General features: G+C 41.7%; 1 protein-coding gene across 7 annotated transcripts in view; it reads right to left on the bottom strand.

Annotated features, from left to right (window-relative positions):
• LOC131240681 (myosin-6-like) overlaps positions 1-25,763 on the bottom strand; it is an 87,700-nt gene that overhangs the window by 7,953 nt on the left and 53,984 nt on the right. For all 7 annotated transcript variants that reach the window (XM_058239073.1, XM_058239071.1, XM_058239070.1 and 4 more), the window contains 4 exons: positions 12,131-12,298; positions 11,976-12,046; positions 11,795-11,888; positions 11,630-11,686 (listed from right to left, as the gene is read on the bottom strand). In XM_058239073.1, the coding sequence (XP_058095056.1) occupies positions 11,630-11,686; positions 11,795-11,888; positions 11,976-12,046; positions 12,131-12,298 (390 nt within the window). The remainder of the gene's footprint in view (positions 1-11,629; positions 11,687-11,794; positions 11,889-11,975; positions 12,047-12,130; positions 12,299-25,763) is intronic.

The raw sequence follows: 25,763 nt of genomic DNA, 5'->3' as shown, positions 1-25,763 counted from the left end.
CCGCAATGGACGTCAAGCCCAGTGAGACGGACATTATTCTATAGTTTTGGAACTAGTGGCACACTAACGAGCGGTCTAGAGCTCGTTTGGATAATCAAGGCATTTCTGGAATAAATTAGGTATCAAGAATTCTTATGCGCAATGATTAGGGTTTGGATTAACTACGTTCACAGTGTGGCTTATTCGTAATTAGTAAAAATGGCGAATCGGGCATAATCACTCGACCATTGGTTCTTAGGCTAAATGAGTAACTGGGTTGATTTGGTTTATTAATTAAGATCTGACCCATAGTTGTCTCGGCTTTAGGTATGTCTTTAATTTAGTTGTGGTCATCTTGATTATTCAGTGATAGGCCGGCTAGATTTGGGCCCTATGTGAACACATCATGAAGCTAAACTCGATGCTTAAGTGATTGGGCAGATTCATTAGCTTCCTATGGTTGATTAATCGAATTTGTGCCGTTCTTTATTGGTATCACCTATGTATAGGCTCACCTCAACCATCAAGGGTCAGTAAGTGACGACATAGGCTATATATATATATATATATATATATATATATAAAGATTTTTGGCAATCCAAAATAGTGAAAATTCAAGACATTACACCTGCTCTCTTCCCCTGTTGCGAACCGCTCGCGCACCCCAACCCCTAGGTATTCTTTTTATTAAAAAAAAGTCTCCAGCGTTATATTAGCCCTTTTCAGGTGTGTACATCTATTTTTTGATCTACTGTTGTGGAATCTCATTACAGCCAAATCTCTTTCCAAGTGTTGTCACACATTTCTTATGTGATTTCTACATCATGGGTAGTACCAGTGTTAATGTGAAACTTGATGTGAAATATGAGGTTCCACAAATAACTTCAGTTAAACTGAAAGGAGTGTCTAATTTCCTCCCCTAGGCGTGTTTTGTTAAGCTTTTCTTGAAATCTAAATGGACAATTAAATGCTTGACAAATGGTAGTCATTCTGAGGACTCTTCTTCCTATCATCAGTGTAGTGAGGATGATGCACAAGTTAGGAAATGGTTATATGGGAGTATGGATGAGACAGTGCATACCACAGTCATGTGTCATGAGACGACTCAAGAAGTATGGGAGAATCTGCACTAGTTATACTCAATTGAGAAGAACATGAATCGCCTCTATGAAGTTTTTTTAGAAAATTTATAATATGAAATAGGGAGATAATCTTCATGAGCATTGTGCCTGGTTCAAAGGATTGTTCAATGAGTGGATTATGCGCATCCATACACTAATGATATTGCCTAGCAGAGACAATTTAGACAAGAGCTTGGTGTAGCCCTATTTCTTGGGACCTTGCGCCCATATCATGAGCCCGATATATCTCAAGATGTTAGGGAGTGGTGGCATTCCTTCATTGACTGATGTCTTTGCTCTTGTCCTTCGTGTTTCTCCTCCGTCTACTACTTCTCCTGCTAGCTTTGGAGAAACCTCAGCTTTTGTGACAGCTTCTAGATGTCGAGGTGGTCGGGAGGGAAGACGAGGGGGATGTGGTGTTGGATGTGGTCGTGGATGTAGTTTCTCTTCCGACCTTATTGGATAGTGACGCTTCTACACTCATCGCAAGAGGACGAATCACACCGTTGATAGATGCTGGCTTCTTCATTGTCGACCTCCAATGGCTAACCAAGCGATGTATTCAAACGGTGGACCATCTATTGATACTTCTAGCCCTACTTCTGCAGGAGATTCACTCACCATCACAGTTCCTCGCGATGTTTATAAGAGGATGATGGGTAGGCATATGGCGGTGACAATTCCATCTTCCTCCATTGTTATTCTAGCTGACACAGGTAATGCTCTTGTTGCGTCCTCTAGTACCACCCCTTGGGTGATTGATTCAGGAGCCACGGTCTAACCACCTCACCATCGTGTTCCTCTGTTACCCTTGCTAATGGATCCTTATCTAAGGTCCAAGGTAAAGGTGTTGCTCGTCCTAGTTTTGCCTTGTCCTTATCTTTGGTTCTTTATGTACCTGACTTACCACTTAATCTTATATCTGTGACCCAATTAACAAAATTCTTAAATTGTTTTGTGGCATTCTATCATTCTCATTATTTATTTCAAGACCTGCAGATGAGGAGGACGATTGGTGGGGGTCGTGAATCACGTGGACTTTACTACTTTGATCTAGGAATTTCTGGTGTTATGCTTCATACTAACGCATCGCCTTTACAATGGCATAGTCAGTTAGGTCACCCTTCATTGGAATCTCTAAAACTTTTAGTCCCTTCATTATCTTCAATTACTTCAATCAATTGTGACACATGTCAATTGGCAAAACACCGCAGTTTATCTTTTCTTCCAAGACATGATATTAGGTGTTATGTCCCTTTTTATTTGGTGCACTCAAATGCGTGGGGTCCCATGCGGATCCCAAGTTTTAATGATTTTCAATATTTTATTACTTTTATTGATGATTACTCGCGCATGACTTGGGTGTATCTTATGAAAGATCAGTCTGAAGTTTTTTTTTATATTTTTTTATTGTTTCATCGTGAGATTTAAAATCAATATTACACTAATATATCAATTTTTTATTTTTTATTTTTATTTTTCGGTTTGATAATGTACTGGAATATTTGTCTACTTCATTCCAAGGCTATTTGGTGTCATCTGGCATTTTACACCAGACTTCATGTACCCACACCCCGCAACAAAATGGAGTGGCTGAAAGGAAAAATCAAAACTTGTTGGAAGTGGCCAGATCCTTACTCACCCATATGCATGTTCCTAAACATTTATGGGGTAATGTCATTCTCACATCTTATCACCACATTAATCGTTTGTCGTCCGTAGTGTTGAATGGAAAAACTCATTCTACCACGTTTCCTGACTTAGAACCTTTTCCATTACCTACTCATGTATTTGGGTGCATTTCCTTTATTCATAAGTTTGGACCTAGCAATGACAAACTTGATGCTAGAGCAGTAACGTGTGTTTCTTGGATACTCTCGTATACAGAAAGGGTATAGGTGTTTTGCCTCCATTGTTCATTTTATATATGTGAGTGTCGATGTCACGTTCTTTAAGGACTCTCTATTTCACCACTGCCAAAGGTAAGGGGGAGTCACCCTCCATGGACATTTCTTTTGTAGTCCCTTGCCCAATGGTTAATCTTTCTAGACCTACCGACTCTGCTACTGTACAACCAAAATATGTTGGAGATGTTGTTGTACCTCCTAATTCAGGCAACCTTCAATCTTCCTCTTCACCTGTGGGTCCATCCTCTATTCCGATTGATCTGCATCTCTCTATTGCGTTCAGGAAATGTATTAAATCTTGCACCCACCATCACAACTCTCATTTCATTTCTTACCATTGCTTAGGTTCTTCCATTCCTACTTTATCTTTGTCAAAGGCATCATGCCCTCAAATTACCATGATGCATTGGCATAACGTCGTTGGCGTAAGGCTATGGAGAATGAGACGGCTGCTATGTATCAGACTCGTACATGGGAGTTGGCAGATTTTCCTGCTGAAAAAAAAGGGTTGTTTCGTGCAGATGGGTTTACACCATTAGGTATCACCCAAATGGATCCGTTGAGCGGTTGAACGCACGCTTGGTTGCCAAGGGTTACACCCAGACCCAAAGACTTGATTATGAGGAGACATTTTCTCCTGTAGCAAAACTCAATTCTGTTCGAGTATTGATTCTATTGTGCCTACCAAAAACTAGCCTTTTTATCAACTGGATGTTAAGAATGCATTCCTTCATGACGACTTAGCTGAAGAAGTCTACATAGAACAACCACCTAGTTTTGTTGGTCAGGGGGAGACTAGAAAAGTATGCAGACTTCGGAAAGCCATTTACAGTCTAAATAAGTATCCAAGGGCGTGGTTTGACAAGTTCAGTAAGGTGTTGCTGACTTATGGTTTCTATCGGAGTAAGGTTGATCACTCAACCTTTATGAAGCAAAGTGATAAGGGTATGATAACATTAGTTGTATATGTCAATGATATTGTCATTACAGGGAGTGACACATTTGGCATCTCAGAGCTCAAAAAGCATCTCCAAAAGAATTTTCAGACCAAAGATCTAGGGTTGCTTTGCTATTTTTTGGGCATTGAGGTTGCCAGATCAAAGTTAGACAATAACCTTTCTAAGAGGAAATGTTATTGATTTGTAAAGGAAACTGACATGCTTGAACGAAGACCAGCTGATACGCCTATGGAGACCTGAGAAGTTATTGGATGATTAAGGAGAATTGTTTGGTGACGCAGGTAGATATAGAACTTAGAAGGATGGTTGGCAAGTTGATATATCTCATGGTCACTCGACTAGATATTGCATTCATTGTCAGCATTGTGAGTAGATACATGCACCAGCCAAGAGTTCCACATTGGATGGTAGTTCTTAGCATTCTTAGATAGTTGAAGAAAGCACCTAGCCAAGGGATCTTATATCGAGCAACGGTCACCGTCAAATAGAGGCATTTCCAGATGTTGATTGGGCATGTTTTATTACAGATAGGCAGTCCACTTCAGGATACTGTACTTTCATTGGGGGAAATTTGGTCACTTGGAAGACTAAGAAGTAGAATGCGATGGCTGGTTCCAGCACAGAGGCTGTGTATAGAGCCATGGGACATGCAGTTTGCGAGCTGTTGTGGCTCAAGTCTTTATTAAATGAACTCTAGTTGTTTTTGGGTGATCCTATGATGCTTTATTCTGATAATCAAGTAGCAACCCACATCGTAAATAATCCAGTTTTCCATGAGAGGACTAAGCATATCGACGTTTAGTACCATTTTATTTGAGAAAAGATTGCTTCCAAGGAGATTACCATAGCCTACATTCAGTCCATGATGCGGACATCAGTGGTGCACCCTTTAGAGTGTACTAGAGGAGGCGTCGCCGATAGAGTACCGGAGCGGATAAGTTGATGTGGATGGACGCCGGGTCCATCAGATCCATTTTCTAACGCGCTACAGGTGCAGGAGCGACACGATCGCACACTAACCGCATTCCTATGGGGTGATTTCATACCCTATCACGCTGGTGTCTTAGTTTTAGGCGTCTTTTTGTTATTTTCCTTGTTTTAAGGGGCATTAGTGCACTTTTTGTTTTTTCTGTGGCTTATATATACACTGTGAGAAACCCTAATTTACTAGTGAATGAATGAGAATTCGTATGCTTTCTTCCTTTTTTACCAAAGAGATTACGGTTTCAGAATTGGCCCTTGGGTGTTGAGGATTCCACCCCGGTTTCAGATTGTCTTTCTTTCTAGATATTCGAGGTGCAGGAAAAGGTAAGAATTAACCGTCTTCTTTTCTTTGATGCCCTAGAATCCGTATTCTCTTTCATCTAGAACCCACCTCTTCTTCATCTCTTTCGTTCCTCTCTGGATGTTCCCTTTTAGTTTGAACGGAAAAGAGGGATGGCTAGTAAGAAGAATCAAACTTGACTGTAGACTGGCTTATGCTAGATCTGGGATATTCTCATATTCCTAGGTCCTCCATTTTTTACTGTTTAGGTGATTTTATACTAAGGGGCATGATCATGACGGAATGATTTCATCTCTGTGTTGATATTTGCTTAATCCCTTTGATTGAAAACAGTTACTTGATTAATTTTATTATTTGAATCTCTTCAACTTGATTATACATGCATCTAGGGTTAGGCCATCACATGTCCCTACAACAGTCCAAATCATAGGTTGCAGATATTCTTACTAAGGCCATACGTACACTTTCCTTCACTATGCTTCAAGCTGCGCATGATAGATATCTATACTCCAGCTCGAGGGGGGGTGTTGAAATGAGAACGTTGGACTTTGGTGTCTTATGGACTACCACATGTTATTTCTTATTAGTTTATTGATATAAATTAGAGAAAGAGGGTGTGGGAGAAAACCCTAAACTCAGAATTATCCTAAATTGCTCTCTAATACAAACCTTTCAACAACCTGATCACAAAGGTGTTTAGTGGGCTTCCCAATACATAGTGGCAAACCTAAATACCTAGATGGGAATGCACCCACCCTACAACCAAACACTACTGCCAGATTCTTTACTGCCTCCTTAGGTAAATCGATGACTAACATATCGCATTTGGAGAGTTCACCTTTAAACTCAAGACTGCTTCAAAAAAGCAAATAACCTTTCCTCAGATTGTCCACGTGAGACTCATTTGCATTACAAAATAATAGTGTCGTCAGCGAATTAAAGGTTAGGGGTGCACACGGGTCAATTCGGTCCGGTTCTGGGGTGAAACCGGAACCAAACCGTACCTAACTGTTTTACGATTTTTGGAACCGGAACTGGACCGTTAGCACCCTAGAACCGAACCGGAACTGGACCGTGAAAAATGGTTCGGTTCCACGGTTCTGGGCTTTTAAAAATCCAGCCCATTTATATCCACCGTACATCTAGCCCAGATGCCAAATGATCCCTGAGAAGTTTTAGATAATGTTCATAGAAGGAGACAATTCATATTCACTCGGCCTAGCACACCTTCTCGCTCAAATGTTTGAGATATTTGATACACACCCAGAGATTCATACACATTCACTCGGCCAGAGCACACATTGAATGTATGCAACTCAGTCCAAATCATCCAAACAATGGGGCGACTACAGATGGGCATGACCCCAAGATCAGATTGATTAGACAATCCTAACCTATAATTATCCGTCATAGGGATGTCAACAAATGGACCAATTAGAATCATATGTTCAGTATGGTTTTTGGGTTATGACCCATCCAAAGTGCAGCTCCACAATATGGACAGTTTGATATAAGATAAATGCATACAGGTTTGAAGTGCATATATTCTAATGTATTATGGAAGACAATATCTAATGCAAATGCTACCTTGATGCTTGGTGGAGATGCTGAAAGTAATGAAAACCAACAGAAAAAGTTTAGAATTTCCAAGAAATGAGCTTTTCTCGAGATATAACCATGAGAACATTGCATTAAGTTACTATTGCAAAACATAGTTTGTGAACCAGAGCCCTCTCAAAAGGAAACTGAGGTTTTCAATTTTAAAAAGAGATAAATACATCTTGGTTTTTGGGTGGCATGCACGAATGGAAAATCAAGTATACTCATGGTGAAAGGATTGAATTCATCGTCTGGAACTCAGTTCTGGAAACTGTTGCAAATTTCATTCACTGAAATGTCCTATTCATAGCTATTTACATTCCTTATCATTCAGTTAAATACCTGTGCCAATAACATCTGGTTTAGTTAATAGAATCAAAAGCTAGACCTGAAATGCATGTATGCAAACAAGGTAACCTAAACCGGTTCATAGTTCGGATCAACGGTTCGGTTCATGGTTCGGTTCAGTTCTATTCTATAGGGCCCTAAACCAGAACCGATCCATATCCAACGGTTCTTGAAATTTTGGAACTGGAACCGGAACCGGTGTTGTCTAGAACTGGACCAAACCAGACCGATCCAACGGTTCCGGTCCTGTTCCACAGTTCTACCGGTTCGATGTGCACCCCTACTAAAGGTTAGACACTTGAAATCTTCCCTATCCACCTTGAATCCATTTATAAAGGCCAAGGAGATACCTTTATCCAACATTTTAGTAAGGGCTTTAGCCATCATGATGAAGAGAAGCAACGAAAGTGGGAAATCTATAAAGCCGCAAAAAGCGAAGGCAACTGGCCATTACAACAACCAATCCTACAAGTGATCTTAGGGGATTGTGCAACATCAAGAATTACCCTTCCAAATTCAAGTGTGCTATCCTTGTAAGGTCGTAAAATGCGCAGGAGCTCTAACCATTCAAAATCACGACTCGCGGACACTCTCGATGCACATATGTTGATTAGGGTTGTACGTCGAGTCGAGTTGAGCTGAGGTGGGCCAAGCTTGGCTTGACTCGTCCATGCTCTCCTCGAGCTTAACATTGGAGCTTGGCTTGTTTGCCAAAACTTTCGAGGTAAGCTCCAGGCGAGCTAGTGGATTGAATTGAGGCGAGCTTACCTCGAGTCGAGCCTGCTCCCACACCCAACATGACCCAACCCATCTTCCAACACCGAACCCGACCCAACCCATCTGCCAGCACTGACACCCAACTCGACCCAACACCCACACCTGACTAAACCCACACCCAACCCATCTGGCAACACCATGGTGTGCCGTAAAGGCCGTTATGTAAATGTAACAGTGGCAACCGTTACGTGTTATGGGGCCGTAACAGTCGTTATGGAAAAAATGACCCGTAATTGCCGTCAACGGCACGATACGTCCCATATAAAGGCCATAATAGTCCCGTAATTGTCTGTTATGGAGCAGATACATGTTTTCCATACTTTTTAATCAACATTACGGGGGGCAAATATAGGTTTTTAAGGATTTTTTTTCAATAAAAAAAAAAGAGAGACCGTAACGGCCATTACGGGGGCCGTAACAAGCGTTACGTCCCGTATCATAAAGGTAACAATGGTAGTTGTTACGGCCACCGTTACCATTACAGAACACCTTGGCCAGCACCCACACCCACACCCAACCCGACTCAACCCAGCACCAAACCCAACCCAACCCAACACTCACACCTGACTCAACCTAGCCCCCAACCCGCACCCAACATACCTAACCCAACCCCCAAATAAAATATTCAATGATATATATATATATATAGAGAGAGAGAGAGCCATAGAGGTACCTTGTTGTGGGTGCTGAGAGAGAGAGAGAGAGAGAGAGCTTGGGCGAGTAGCCAAGTGCAGGTCGTACGGTTGAGACGAGTCGGACAGACGCTGAGTCGGGCGTACACTGAGTCGAACTCAAGAGAGAGAGAGAGAGAGAGAGAGAGAGAGAGAGAGGAACTTGGGCGCGGCAGGTTGGGGAAGGGAAGGGACGGACGACCAGGTAGGGTAAGATTTATTTTTTTTTTAGTTTTTAATTTTAACTTGTTTATTTTTAAATATAATATATATATATATATAATATAATATAATATATTCGAGTCGAGCGTAGCCAAGTTCGAGTTGAGTCGAGTCGAGCCAGGTGGGTCCTCTTCTCTGAAGACTTCAGAGATTCCTGATCGACGCTAAGGTCCTCTCCGACTCAGGAGGCTCTTGGAAAAACAATTCATTAAAGAAGCCAGGAAAGCCAAAGAGTAGGGTTGGAATTGGAGATATCTTACCATCCCTTTTGAACAAAAAGGGTGTCTAATATCCCATTTTCTTTCTCACATGTCAATCAAGCCCAGATCGCATTCCACTCCACGCATTCCTAATATATTTGCATCATCAATTTGCATTTTTATTTTCCTTCTTGTTACATCTCTTTTTCTTTATTACATTCGCCTATCTGGGGTCTTAAATTCCACGTAGTAAGGCCATGATTGCATTTCATTTTACTTCCTGCATTTTCATTTTATTTTGCCAAACTATAGTCATTTGACTCTATGCAATAACGCTAGGATCCTTTTATTTTTCCTTGCCCAGCCCCTTGTGGGTTATACGAAATATGGTTAGATATATAATGTTGAAATTCTACTAAATCCCCCTAAAAATCATAAAATCCCATAGAGTGGAGAAAGCATGTTGTGCGGGTAGAAGAGAGTGCCTAAACCCATCCTCTTCTGTTAACGAGGCCCTTAGAATTGACGGTCGCATATCAACTGCAAGAGTCACTGAGTTGAGGAATCTCAAGTTCTATGACCCGTAAGTGATTCTACGGTGTCTAGCCAGCCATAGATTCTAACCTTTATTTGGCTAGTGGCAACTCCAAAAATCAAACATTTAACATGTGAGTCAATTCTACACCCCATTTGCACAATTGAAAGCAGAAGTGAAAGTGACCACTCACGTGGAAGCATTCACACTCTCATCAATTCCAACAAAACAACAACACTAACATCAAACCTTCTTTTCTTGAAAAAAGAAAATCCATTCATCTTCATCTTTTTCTCAAATCCATCCCTCCCCTTCTCTTCGAATTGAAAATCATTTTTCCTTTTTTCTTCTTTTGAAGCCCTAGGCCTGTTTTTTAAGAATTAAAAAATAAAATAAAAATTCATTCTTTCATACTATTTTTAAAAATATATATGATATAGCATCTTCTCAAACGTTTTCTCCCTCTTCTCCCTCTGATTTTCCTACTACCACCTCTTCTATGTTATCTACTTCCTCTATTTTATTTTATCATCTTACTCTATCTCTTCCTCTCCTTCACCCATAGGGACTCAAGGAAATTATTGGGGCTCTCTTCTACCTCCGTACCGCTTGCCTAACTCCTCTCTGTATCAAAAGTGGCATTATGTGGATCAATATATTATCATGTATCAATGCCACTCATACTGAGGAAGTACTTGGACAATTGATCTAACCAAATTACATGTACTTCGTCCTAAGACCACCTTTACTCACTAATATCAAGCACACATGCTCTATTTGAATCAACAGCTTTAGTATCCTTGTCACAGCACTTCCTCCTTTTATGAGTAACTTGTGCAACATCAAGAGTATCTGTAATCTGACTGCAGCTATTGAATTTCATCTCTCATGTAAACAAATTAGAAATGGGAATAGTTGTTTATTGACTCTCATCTATCGCATCCATTGACATTTACCTTTGCCAAACTACCTGCTACTATTCTCAAGCAAAGTCTCCAACAGTGCTCTACATCGAATTATTGAAGCCTCCAGTGCTTCTTGCTCGACGTGACCATGGTGGTGCCCGCAATAGTGGTGGTTGGTTTGGTGTTTGTAATGGCTCCAATATCAGTGCTTAGCTGGACAGCCAAGTTGGCAGTTGTGATTTCTTCCATGGTGCTGGACAACATGACAGTTTGGCTAGAGATCATGGTGACCAAGGTGGTGGATCTCAGTCGATCTATTTCTAGCCCAGCAGATTTCTTAGTGCACTGCACAGTTCAGAAAATCAGCCGCATCAGCCATGGCTAGCATTTACTTATCTTGCCACTTGTCCACCACCATTCCAAACAACATAACCAATCTATTAGCTATCTTATAAAATTTTCACTTAATTTTTATTGCCAAACAGTAATCACACTGCCCCCAAGAGGTATCTCCACTTCATCCAAAACTGTTCTAATTCTACTAGAAACATCTTTGTTTATCTCTCCTACGTCAAAGATATAAACCAACAAACAAGTTTTTGTACAAAACCATAGTAGATCCAGATCTGCCTTAACTGTTACCTATCTGCACTGTGATCTGTGAATCTGAAAAAAAAAAAAAATACAGCTTCGCTTTAGACGGGGTAGCCTAAACAACTTGTGAATTGATCTGGTCATATCTTGAACCAGGGGCAACAATAAGTGTTTTCCTATAAATGAAAGATGATACAATCTGACTTACCCATTAACATTTAAAAGGGGAAAAATCTGCCTTAACCATTTCTTTCTACATATGTGGTTGTGAATTTATTTGTCAAGATTGTTTCACTCGAGAAATGGTTGAAAAATCAGCTAGCCAATTGGTCAAATCCCTATTATCCAGAGCAAATACACAAACCAGCAAATAACGTTTTCTTATAAATCATAGTTTATCCAAAATTGCATTAACTGTTACTTATCTGCTTGTGTGCCTTAACCATTACAAACAGTGTGCACAAATTCATCAGACAAAAAAAAAAAAAAAAGCACATTCAAATTAGTAGAGATCAAAATCTGCGTACCAATAATCCTACAGCTTGCCTAATGTGCTTAAGTTCATCCCAACAGGAGCTTGCATGCTGCAGTGCAAGAAATGGTCAGATACAAACAAGAAATGTTCTGGTGTAACCATAGATCAGCAAGATCTCATTAGGAGGCTAAATAAAGTTCACATGCAAGATAAGTACTTCTTCTTGCGCACACCATTGCTCTAATTCACCTAACCCAGATTTCACATATTCTCCATTGCTGAAGGTGCAACAGTCACGACGCAGGAGAAGGCTGCAGCAGCATTATATAGTTCTCTAATATCAGCAGTTATCCTTTTAGTAGAGACTAAAGATATATCACAATAAGATAGCTGTCTACCTGTTAAAGAGATGCACATTGATATATGAGAAAATCTGAGTAAAGATATGCTGTATAAGAATCGAAGGCACCTGAAACAAGGATAAGCACAAGTCAATCTGTGCATATATGGAGTGATTTCACTCAGTTCAACAGATGAAAAGAAATATCATTACAAAGTTTTCTTGCATTGTTTTGAGAAGAGTATTTAGGTTTTCAATAACGATCTGCCAATGACTGCTTTTCAGGTTTTCAATAACGATCTGCCAATGACTGCTTGGAGCGTGATTCCCAGAAGATTCTCCAGATTCTTTAAGCATACTTGCCCTTGATGCTTTTGGTGCCTGAAGTTTCAGAGTAGCAAAAAATTAACCACTTCTAACATCTCAACACCCCAACAAGACATAATTAACAAAATCCCCAACTACAAAGAAGCATTCTACTCTTAAAAGATATTTTTTTCACGTATTTCTAAAATTTTGGGACCAATTCATAGGAACAGAGTTCTTTTTTCTTTTTGGTACAAGTTTAGCTTTGCAGGAAAACAAACTGCTTCCTGTCCAATCTATGGCACATTTTCTTTGATATAAAATTACATGGATCTCCACAAGAAAACAATCTAAAAAATACCAGCAGTTATGGCTGGTTTTACACGAACTTTCCTCAGGAAGACAACTCTTAAACCTAAATAGAAATCACAGTTTCAAATTCTCCTGCACAATCTCTTTTATGCTTTGATGCATGTCATGAAAAAAACTCCAAATTAAACTGCTTTAGTGAAAGGATTAAGTCTCGCACACTGTAGACCCTATGCAACTTAAACAGCATAAAGTGCCAGGCGGACATGTCTGCACTAATGATGAAACTACATTACTGAGGTTTGCACATCAAGAGGGCCATAATGCAAAAACAAACTAATGGTTAAAAAGAAGCTCCCAATTGGTCCATATTCAATGTACACATGTACCTCACCAGATGAGCTGAATAGCCTTATTCCCAGACCAGAGAATCTACAAACTAGGGCCCACGTAATAGGTGACTTGGATCCCTCATGCATAAGCCATGTTATAACATGTGAAGGCATGTGTGGAGCTGGGTTATACAGTTGAAAGAGTTCACCTTGAGTTTTGACAAACAGAGTGGTCAGAACTAGACTGAGAAAAACTGAAGTTGTGGAGAGTGGTGCTAAATTTGTCAACCCAGACTACCGGCGATTAGCACAACCCATAAAGAGCCTATTTTAGGTGACAAATGAGGGGGATCTTCCCCCTCATGAGTAAATTTAGGATGAGGATGCATATAGACTTCTTCAAGAAGATAACCATGGAGAAAGCATTTTTAATATCAGGTTGGTAGAGAGGCCAATTTATGTTAGCAGAGATAAAAAGGAGGATGTGGATGGAGTTAAGCTTCGCAGCCACAGCAAACGTTTTCGAGTAGTTGACGCCATTTATCTGTGTTTAGCCTTTAGCTGTTTCCAAGTTGTTTACGCCATTGATTTGAGCCTTTAGCTATCATCCTGACTATGTAATGAGCAATACTTCCAACAGGATGATGTTTGAGAAAGAACACCCATCTGAAGCCAACAAGACATTTCCTTCGGGTAATATAGTCTTCTTCCAGGACTGATTTTTCTCCAATGTTGTCATTTCATCTTCCCTAGCTATTCTCCACAATGGATGCTTAAGAGCTGTGTTATAAAATGCAAGAACAAAGAGAGAGATGGAAGAATTGAGAGGATGATCTGAATGCATCACATTGACTCAAGAGGGACTCGTATAGAAAAGAGATTATCTATCTTTAGGAAATACAATACGTCCAAATAACTATTAAGTACAAGATAAGAACAATTCTATCTATATATTACAAGTATGGTGCACTTGAGAACCAAAGGAATGAGATGCCCTAAAATACATTGTCTTCTGCAGGAGTATGCATGAGGTGAACTCGTTTAATAGTTACTCCTTTTGGGCATTCCCCCTTCCCTTTTAGAGCCTTCAACTTGAATCGACTCACTTAACCGGTGTAGTGTTTGGTCTCGTTGCACATGGCCAAACCATCCAAGTCTAATTACCCTCATCTTACAACCTATTGGTGCTACTCCCAAGTTTCCTCAAATGCATTCATTTCTAATTATATCCTTTCTCGTCTTGCCATTCATCAATCTCAACATCCTCAATTCAGCTACTCCCATCATTTTTTTATAGAGAGAACTAAATTAAAACTCGCAAAGAGCGAACAAAGAATACAACACCCAAAAAAAAAAAAGAAAAAGAACCGGATGAGTGACCACAATGGTCTTTACATTAAAAGGCCAACACTCCATAAGAAGAGTAACTTTTCTAATAACCTTGTCTGCCTTGCCCAATCATTTCTAAAACAACATCCATTCCTAGCCCCCTAAATCGCCCAAAACATTGCCATAATTAGCAGTCACCCTGCCGCTTTTCCAGACTTCCCTACTCCACCATGCCAAGCCCAAAGGAGATCTTCTACCATCACCAACATTACCCACTCCATCAGGAATAAAAAAAGAAGAAATAGTTCCACACTTTCTGGGCGAAGGGGCAATGGATGAAGAAGTGGTCGATCATCTCCTCACTATTCACGCACAACAAACAAGTATTAGGGAGGATCATAGCCCTCCTCTGCAAATTATCAATAGTAAGAATTCTTTGACAACGCCCCCCCCCCCCCAAAAAAAAAAAAAAAAAAAAAGATGGAATGGATGAAGGGGGAGGCAATGCATTGGATCTAAAACCAATCCAAAGAGCGACTTCCCGAAAAACTTCCCAGAAGCATTTCTGGCCCAAACAATAAAATATGCTTCTTACCCATCAAACTTGACGTTCGCTAGTTTCTTAAGGAGACTAGAGAACTCATTAACCTCTGCATCTAATAAATCCTAGCGACATAGAGGTGCCCAAACTATCGAGTTCCCCATAACTGAATAACAATCCGCTACTATGACGAATCAGTCAGGAGCCAAACGAGCAATTCTTGGAAACATAACTTGAAGCGCTTGGTCAGCACACCAAACATCCAGCCAAAAGCAAACATGAAGTCCCTTTCCAATAGCAAAGGACATGCCCCTACGCACAATATGCTCAGTGAACGCAACTACTTTCCAAATCACAGAGGCTCGGTACAGAGAGGAAGACTTAATGAACCAACCACACTCATGAGTGCCATAGTTCGTAGCCACCACTTCCCTCCATAGGTTCCCTTTCTCCACTCCAACCCTCCAAATACATTTTCCCAACAACGCGGCATTCATATACCCCAACGGCTTAATTCCTGCCCCTTCTTCCTTAATTGGCCTTGATGCAGGACATGAAAATTAGATATGACGTGCAAGATCTTAGGAATTAGATCATAATAATTTAGAAACAAGCACAATAATTCCACATCCTATATAAAGTCAAGCATTCAACAAGGGGAATCTACGACGGTCCAAGTGTTGCGCAGCATGCCAACAACGTAGTGAACCGAGATCCAATCTCAAGTTTCACCCACAAATGATAAACAAGAAGAAATATAAACTAGAAAAAGAATCAAAGCATTCCAAACAAACCACAAGACAAGATATACGTGGAAAAACCCCAATAGGGGTAAAAAAAAAAAAACCACGGACGCAAACTTCCACTATGAAGAAAAACGAAGATTACAAGGCAATATACTAACCTCTCCTTTCGAAGTACATAGAAAACCCTTCGCCCACACCTTAGAATTATTTCCCTATACCCTAGAAAAGGCCTAGGGACATCTATATATAGTTTAGGCAACTTTCCTTTCGCACCCTTGCGAAAGCCGACTCAAAAATCCACAGTTCGCATCAAATCCGGAAACGAATCTGCGTAACCTCGACTGGTCGTGCAGGCTGCACGACCGGTCGAGCACGGGCCATGACCGGTCGAGCACCTCAGAACCCAAAATTGATGCTCGCTGGACTTTATGTCGAGCCAGTCCAGGACTGGTTGTGTGGGCTGCACGACCGGTCAAGCAGGGGCCACGACCGGTCATGCGACCCCCAGATGTGGCTCCACATCTCAACAATCTCCCACTTGGAGACACATAGCCATAAACATTCGTCTTCTACATCCGGAGTGCATCGCCTCCCTGTCTTCAAGCCTGAAGACCAATCAAAGCTGAATAAAGCTTCAGCTTCTCTCATGTGATCGCCTTAGTCAGCATATCCACAGGATTCTTACTTGTATGAATCTTCTCCAGAGCAATCGATCCATCTTCTAGTAACAAACGTATGAAGTGATATCTGATGGCAATATGCTTGGTCCTTGAATGAAAGGCTGAATTCTTAGCCAAGTGTATTGCACTCTGACTATCACTGTACAACTTGCAATCTACTTGCTTCTTACCCAATTCTTCCATGAAACCTTGCATCCACACCATCTCCTTGCACGCTTCTGTAGCCGCAACATATTCTGCTTCTATCGTACTGATAGATACTATCTTCTGTAACTGAGAGACCCAACTGACTGCCGCACTACCCAGAGAAAAAACATAACCTGTAGTGCTTCTTCTGCTGTCGACATCTCCTGCCAAATCTGAATCCACGTAGCCTTGTAACTTCATTTCCGATCCGCCATAACACAACCCTACATCCTTAGTACCTACCAGGTATCTAAGGATCCACTTCACAGCTTCCCAATGTTCCTTCCCGGGGTTGTTTATGAACCTGTTAACAACTCCCACTGCTTGAGCAATATCTGGTCTTGTGCTCACCATAGCATACATGAGACTCCCTATAGCTGACGCGTCTGAGACTTTAGTCATGTAATCCTGTTCCTCCTGCATCTTTGCACCTTGCTCCTTAGATAGCTTGAAGTGGTTGGCGAATGGAGTGCTAACTGGCTTAACACCTCCCATATTGAATCGATCAAGTACCTTGGCTATATATTCTGCCTGTGACAAAACCAGTTTCTTGTTTTCCTTGTCACGCTTTATCCTCATGCCTAGGATTTGTTTTGCTGCTCCTAAATCCTTCATGGCAAATTCTCTAGACAGTTGTCTTTTAAGATCTGAGATGTCCTTCATGCTTGAACCAGCCACAAGTATATCATCAACATACAGAAGAAGGATGATGTACGATGTATCAAACTTCTTCAAATAGCAACAGTGGTCTGCATGACATCTCATAAAACCGTTTCCCGACATGAAACTGTTGAACTTCTTGTACCACTGCCTCGGGGCCTGCTTCAGGCTATATAGACTCTTTTTCAGTCTACACAGCTTGTTCTCCTTTCCTGGTGCCACGTATCCTGTCAACTGATGCATATATATCTCTTCTTCGAGGTCCCCATGAAGAAAGGTTGTCCTAACATCTAGCTGCTCTAGATGTAAGTCCTCTGTAGCCACTATACTCAAGACCATACGAATCATAGACATTTTCACCACAAGTGAAAATATTTCAGTGAAATCAATACCTACCTTTTGTTGAAACCCTTTCACAACCAATCTAGCCTTATACCGTTTCGAACCATTGTGCTCCTCCTTCAGTCGGTAAACCCACTTGTTATGAAGAGTTTTCTTACCGTTGGGTAGAGTGACTAGCTCCCATGTAAGATTAGACTCAAGAGAGTCCATCTTATCATCCATAGCCTGCTCCCACTTAACCCGTGTATTCGACTGTAATGCCTCTTTAAAACACTCCGGTTCACCATTATCTGTCAACAATAGAAAATGTAAGGAGGGTGAGTATCGGACCGTGGGTCTCCTCTCCCGAGTAGACCTCCTCACAACCGGTGTATGCGGCTCTGCCTCATAATGCTCCTATGCATGATCATCCTGTGGTGCTGTAACACCCGTATCCGGCAACTCTTCCATCTCTACGAATTCCTTTTTCTCGGCCTTATTTTCCTACACACTGTCCTTATGCATCACTTTTTCATTGAAGACTACGCCCTTGCTTCTGATGATTTTCCTATTTTCTGCATCCCAAAACCTATAGCCAAAATCATGCTGCCCGTAGCCTATAAACATGCACCTCCTGGACTTCGCATCTAACTTGTTTCTGTGCTCTGAATCAATATGAACATATAAAGTGCAACCGAACACTCTGAGATGTGCAAGGTTCACTTCTTTCCCAGTCCACGTTTCTTCTGGTAGCCCACCATCCAATGGTGCTGAGGGACTTCTATTGATGAGATATGCGGCAGTATTCACAGCATCTGCCCAAAAGGTCTTGGGCAACCCTGCATGTAACCTCATGCTCTTGGCGCACTCAAGGATGGTCCTGTTAATGCGCTCAGCCACACCATTCTGTTGCGGTGTCCCTGGAATCGTTTTCTAATGTTTGATTCCATTTGCTGCACAATACTCCTCAAATCTCTTATCACATACTCTCCCCCATTATCAAATCTGAGACATTTTACTATTTTACCTGTCTCGTTTTCTACTATAACTTTCCACTTCTTAAATACATCAAATACATCAGATTTATGTTTTAAGAAATAGACCCACAGTTTTCTACTAGCATCATCAATAAAGGAAACAAAATAACGTGAGCCACCAAGAGATAATACATGTGTCGGTCCCCACACATCAGTGTGTTCAAGCTCCAACAGATGCGTCTTTGGAGCGCGTCCCATCTTCTTGAAGCTGACCCTCTTTTGCTTGCCATACATGCAGTTCTCGCAGAATTCCAAGTCAATAGACTTCAGCCCTAGTAGCTTCCCTTTTGACAATAGCACTTTCATCCCTTTCTTAGTCATATGTCCCAACCTCTGATGCCATAACTGTCCATTCACTCCAGTTGATGCGACTGTGAGTGAACTATACGATCCTAAAGTCACGTACAAAGTACCTTCCTTCTTGCCTCGAGATATCACCAAGGCACCTTTTGTGATCTTCCAGGAATCACTGGTGAATGTCGTCACATAACCGGTATCGGCTAACTGCCCCACTGAGATCAAGTTACTTTTCAAACTCGGTATATGTCTGACATCCTTCAATTTCAAAGTCTTTCTGATTTACATGAACATCCCCCCTTTCCAACAATACTGCACGGCTCATCATCACCCAGGTAGACTCTCCTGAAGTCACCTGATACATAATTACGCAGAACTTCCTTACATTAAGTGGTATGAAACGAAGCACCCAAGTCTATAACCTAAGACTCATTCCTCGCATCAAGAGACAAGATCAACGCCTCTGTGTCACTCTCCTCAGATAGATTCACTGAATCCTTCCCACCTTGAGAGCTTCCTTCTTATTTCTTAAGCGCCCTGCAATCACGTTTCATGTGCCCCTTTTTGCCGCAATGCCAACACCCGCCTTTGTCTTTCGGTCCCTTGGACTTCTTCCTTGACTTAAAACGCCCGTGTTTATTGCCTCCTTTGTTCAGCAATCTTCCTCTTCCTTCAACGTTTAGAGCTTTCCCTGAATCCCCTGAAACTCCTGCTGCCTTTCTTCTAAATTTTTCGCTGAGAATTAGACTGGCCACATCATCAAATTTTAGCTTTGTCAACCCTAAGGAATTGCTCACAGCAATCACCAAACCATCCCAACTATCTGGCAGACTGGACAAGATCAATAACGCCCTGACCTCATCCTTAAAAACAATGCCAACGGATTCGAACTGGCTCGTGATTGTATTGAACTCGTTTAGATATTCAGTCACGCTCCCACCATCTGACATCTTCATGTTGAATAGCTGTTTCATAAGATGAACCTTGTTGGACGCTGAGGGTTTTTCATACATGGTGGCTAGGGCTTCCATTAATTCTTTTGTGGTTTTCATCTCGGATATATTGAAGGCGACGCTCTTGGACAAAGAGAGTCGGATCGTTCCTAAAGCCTTCCGATCCAATAAAAACCATTCATTATCTATCATCTTCTCTGGTTTTTTCTCTTTTCCTCCTAGAGGAATATAGAGGTCCTTCTGATACAGATAATCCTCCATCTACATCTTCCAGAAGGCAAAGTTTGAACCATCAAACTTCTTAATTCTAGTCTTCCCTTCTTTTGTCATCGCTCCCAATAGAACTAAACCAATAGCTCTGATACCAGTTGTTGCGCAGCACGCCAACAACGCAGTGAACCGAGATCCAATCTCAAGTTTCACCCACAAACGATAAACAAAAAGAAATATAAACTAGAAAAAGAATCAAAGCATTCCAAACAAACTACAAGACGATATACGTGGAAAAACCCCAACAAGGGTAAAAAAAAAAAAAAAAAAAAAAACCACGGATGCAAACTTCCACTATGAAGAAAAATGAAGATTACAAGGCAATATACTAACCTCTCCTTTGGAAGTACATAGAAAACCCTTCGCCCACACCTTAGAATTATTTCCCCATACCCTAGAAAAGGCCTAGGGACATCTATATATAGTTTAGGCAACTTCCCTTTTGCACCCTTGCGAAAGCCGACTCAAAAATCCAAAGTCCGCATCAAATCCGTAAGCGAATCTGTGTAACCTCGACTGGTCGTGCAAGCTAAATGACCGGTCGAGCACGGGCCACAACCGGTCGAGCACCTCGAAACCCAAAATTGATGCTCCTGGACTTTGAGTCGAGCCAGTCCAGGACTGGTTGTGTGGGCTGCACGACCGATCGAGCAGGGGCCACGACCGGTCGTGCAGCCCCTAGATGTGGCTCCACATCTCAACACCAAGCTTACACTTGTTAGGACTGAATCAATTAAAAATTATAGACGAAACGATGCTCGAAGGATAGTAAATTCATTCACACATGCAAAGGATTATTTCCCAATCCATGGGATTCTCATGTTTTAATTCGGGAAAACCTAGGGTTTCAAAAGTGGAATAAAACTTGGGGATTTGAGATGATCTAGGGTTAGGGTTATGGAAACAAGGCGAAAGAGGAGTGAAATAGAGACGAGAGGGAACCTGTGATCAGCCTGCACATGTGGACAGCAAACCGGCCTGACGCACGTGCGTGGATGGCGGCCCGCACGTGTGTGGGGCCCACGAATCTGGAATTGGTTAGCTAGGGCTGGTCGGCCAGGGATGGGCCACCTTCCCTCCAAATTTCAGGCCAAACAGATGATCAGTTTGAATACGGTGCTCCGCCGAAGTTTCAGCCCTCCTGCAGGGTCAGTGTAACGTCTCGGAAAAATACGTACAATGACCCGAGTACCACCTCAGGCAGAAATCGCTAAGGATCGAAGCATGTAGAAATTAGACGAAAATCAATTAAGTAATAAACTGAATTAATCGGTAGATTAGCTTGGACCGCTTGTTATACGAACTGCAAGACCCAAAACTAGTAGAATCGCTAACTCTACATCACCTAAAAACCTAGGATCAATCTCAAAACCCAGTTGCTCTCGGGAGCACACTGAAACTCCGTATCGGACCTGGACCGCGCATCGAAAGTCTGATTACCGCGAAACAATACAATTATGACCGCCCTACTGGGCTTGACAACCATCTCGGAAATCAAGTCCAAATAGTATCCAGAAATGCACAACTTGAGCCTGGACCAAAGTGTGTGAGAAACGCGAATATCTTTAGAAAATGAACTCAAACTTAAGTTATTTGGGCCGTTCACTTGCAGGCCAAATTTAAGGTTTCAGGCCGTCAGATTCTGACCCAACTACACCCTCGGATCAAGGAAATTTCCCTACATATGTTAGTATACTTGTGACCCTGATCGAGTGACGATGACCGTTGAACTGAAATTGGTCCTCCGCGGTCGATTTACAAACCTGATCGAACCAAAAACTTAACCTGACATAGATCCATTGTCAGGGAACTTTCACCGGACCATATGCAAGAAATGGACCTCCAGATGAGCTCCGTTAGCCCGAAATAGCCACTCTTTGGCTATAACCTAAGTATACCATGGCCCCGGGGCCATTGACATCAATTCTGGGCCTATATAAGGGCCTTAACTCACCCCTCTCTCATTCCATACGAATTCCCTAAACCCTAGGAGAGAGAAAAGAGAGAAAAGAGAAGGAAAGAGTGAGCAGAAGTGAGAGAAAGTGGGAGATAGTTGCTGGGATTCGTTCCCACCGCTCCACATGCCAAATCATCCCTCCTGTATCGCTACACCATCGAGTCCGAAACCATTTTTGGGTAAGAAATCCTAACCCTAATCTATTTTAGATATCCAAATAAGTAGATCGGTGAAATAGCTAACCTATTTCATTGATTTAGGTAGCCGTTGTGCTGTAGACAAAGGCGTAGTGATCGAACTGAGTTTGATACGAGTTTACCGACGGAAGGTACGGACAATAAACATTTAGGTTATGGTTTTCAAGGCTTTCAATGTCAGTTAATAATTTATGATTGACTTGATTGCTGTCACATGTACTTGGATGCGTTGTTTTCTAAGTATTATACATATATATGAACTATGTCGAATATAATGCATTCCATGTGTTTGTTGAAATGTTTGAATGAATATGGAATCATGATTTGTGCTTGCCATGATTGTGGATTGAGATTACATGATTGTTATATGTGTGGCAATTCCCTTGTGGAAGGATTTGCTATAATATACGTTATAATAAATTTATTACATGTATGTGTTATGTGTAGTCTAAGTGTTTGATAAAATGCCTGAATGAGAAAATGCTTGTTGAAATGTATTTAATGAGGGTGTTGAGATAGGATTCTCAATTACCTCATCTATAGTTACAATTCCCTTCATGTTACTTATATCGCTACTACGTCCTTTATGGATGAAATGACTATGTATGCCAACATGTGCACTATGATGTACTGCTTAAATGAGATTTATATTTAAATTGGTTGTCACATGCTGTCTTGACTATCACATATGAATACCTATTGTATCTGAGTATGATTGGGACTAATACATAGTCCAGGCATTCGGTAATGATTTAATGTCAGTGGCCGAACTAGTTTCGCCACCACGGACACGTTCGATGAATCCGAGTCGTATGGTGATTATCGACAATGGTTAGGCCACAAGGAGTGTGTATGCGCTCCATGTTGATTAATTTAACAAGCGCTCGTACCAATCGGACTTGTCAAGTAACCCGATTGGCCTTATGTGTGTTAACCATGTATGGACACTACTGCCTGAATCCAAGGTACCACTTACCAGTGCAAAACTCGTTTAACCTTGGTACCACAATCCGCTAAGACTCATGAGTCGAGCATGGTGGTGTATGGGACACCGTAGTCGAACTGTCGGCCTAGGCTGGGCTGACGAGCCTCCCCGTAGTGACCAGTGAGCAACCCAAACTCATGAGCCGAATATGGTGGTGTATGGGACACCGTATTTGAGATGTCGGCCTACGCTAAGGTGACGAGCCTTCCCGTAGTGACCTTAAGTATAAAATAGGCCTACGATCAGGTGACGAGCCTCTCGTAGTGACCTCGAGTATGAATTAAGCCTACGCTGAGGTGACGAGCCTCCCGTAGCGACCTATAGTGTAAACTCGTAAACTTGCATATCGTATGTGATTAACTAGGATTGACGACCCTAGATGGATCATTGTTTGGATAAATGATATAAAGGGAGGTACCTTAGCTTCCCAAACCTGCTTTATGAATAGGTCTAACTAAGAACTTGGCTAATCACGCACATGCACATCATTGCATGTGCCTTTGGCATTGGAGTTGAGCACAGCGAGAGTGTTGCATACGCGACCGTGAGATGATGTCGCAGAGGGAGTGTAGGCGAGGGCATACATCATTATCGCATCCCATCCTTGCATTAACCAGAGTACTTAGGAATGCTTGTTGTATTGCTTTATCATTACTGCTTGACTGAATTGATAACATGTTAACCTTTGCCTCATAGCACCACTGAGTTGATCACTCACTCCCACTCTGGGACGGTGTTTTAAAACATCAACCAGACTCTGTTGTAGTTTCAGGTGATGGCGAGGCTTACGAGGCGGAGCCTGCCTTCTATGACGACGAGGTCTCCTACCTACAACTCTCTGGCGGGTCTATGTAGAACTGGAGTTGCATCACCGGGGCTACAGGGATATGGATTAGATGACATTACACTTTATTATTTTGTAAATTTTGGAATTATACATATAATTATTTAACCTAGTGACATTCATACTCTGGGGACTTACAATCACTTATATGCTCTATATATTTATCACAGTCTTCCGCTTACGTAATTTAATTGTCTCTGGAGTATGATATGCTAATTTGGTACAATCCCACTCATGTTTAATGCACTAATACGGACAACATTTAATCATCATTATCTATGTTGCATTAGTGATGCGTTGGAACTTGGGAGTTAAGCTTCTGCTCGACCCCCGATTTTCAGGGTGTTACAGTCATATTCTGGAAATCTGCTGTAGGGGAAAGATTAGTTGCAAACGTGGGTGGATTTGATGAGGGGATGGCTGTAGGAGATGAGGAATATGGAGGGTAGGAGATGGGGATGATTTGGGATGGGTGTGGCTTCGCACCACGGTAGTTAGCCCTCCGAAGAAGGGAGGGTTTCACACCCAATTAGGTTTTCACAACTCAGAAAATTAGAGAAGCAGGAAAACGCAGAATTTTATTAATCATCTTTAATGGAAAAAAAAACCTACAAGGGGTTGCCTATTTATAAGAAAAAACTATACACCAAAAGCCGCGCCATGTGCGCATACTATTACCTAAAGACGAAGTAATTAAAAATAACAACTAATCAATGCAATCTAAACCGTTCAAGATGTTCCTAATAACGGTAATAAGCAAAACTCAAAGTCCTAGGTCACCTAGGGTAGTGGGCCACAATCATGAGATCCAATGATGGGATCCACATGATAATCGGGTCCACCCCAAGGAACCAAAACAAAGTCCTCTAACTAGGAGGCCCTCCATAGATGCCATCATCGATCCAGATCAACGGTGGGGCCCTCCTTGCGTATGTGAGTAGGGGGAGAGTGCGTGTGCGCGAGATGTCCCCATCAGGCCTACACATCTTGTCCCATTTTAGGAGATGGAACTTTTTTCCTTCATTAGCGTCTTTCCAAAAAAAATTCTCGTCTCAACCTTTCTAGCCTTGAGAGAACCGCCTTTGGGCATTGGAATAACGACATGAAATAAATGGGCATATTAGGAAAAAAAAAAAACCCGACTTGATGAGGGTTAAACGACCTCCTAGACACATATAACAGCACTTCCAACAAGCAAGCTTCCGTTCAATACCGACTAATACCGCGTTCGACCCTCTATCCTGAAGATCCGGGCCAGGCCTGGGTTGCCTGAGCACCATCGCCTCCTGATAGGAAGCTGGTCTTCCAGCCTCTGCTCTATTGTTTTCGTTGGAGGTGGAGGCTCCCTCTCTTCCCTGGACTTAGTAGGGCCCCTAGAAAGCTTGGATGCTTGAACCTTCTCCACCTTTGGCTCCCTTCCCTTTCTCTTCATCTCAGGGTCGAATCGAGCACGTTGCATTTTCAGCTTCTTTCCTCTGAAACTTTTTCCATGTAGCATCTTCATCGCCCAAGCCAGCTCATCCTTTGAACTCATCCACACAAACACGAACCCTCCATAGGACGCTGTAAATCTATCTCTCGGTATGACAACCTCCATGATTGCTCTTGCTATTCCTAATTGGTACCCAGGAGCCGCTAGCATCTTCCCTCTGATTTCCTAAGGCAGGATACATTTCGTGATCGACCTTGACCTTTTCCTCTCCTTTACCTAGAGACCTAATCTCTCTCATTGAAACTCTTTAACGTTTACCTAGAGACCTGATTTCCGTTCAATGTTCCTTTTCTGCTTTCGGGCGGAATCAGTAATTGTCGCCCACAAGGATAGTTGTTTTTACCTCATGCCTCTTCAATATTCTTCTTTACATCCATATGAACATGTTGTTCCCTGATTGCTCA

The sequence above is a fragment of the Magnolia sinica genome, chromosome 3, assembly GCF_029962835.1.
Source record: "Magnolia sinica isolate HGM2019 chromosome 3, MsV1, whole genome shotgun sequence".
Classification (NCBI taxonomy): Eukaryota; Viridiplantae; Streptophyta; class Magnoliopsida; order Magnoliales; family Magnoliaceae; genus Magnolia; species Magnolia sinica.
This window is presented reverse-complemented; position numbering and strand designations above follow the sequence as displayed.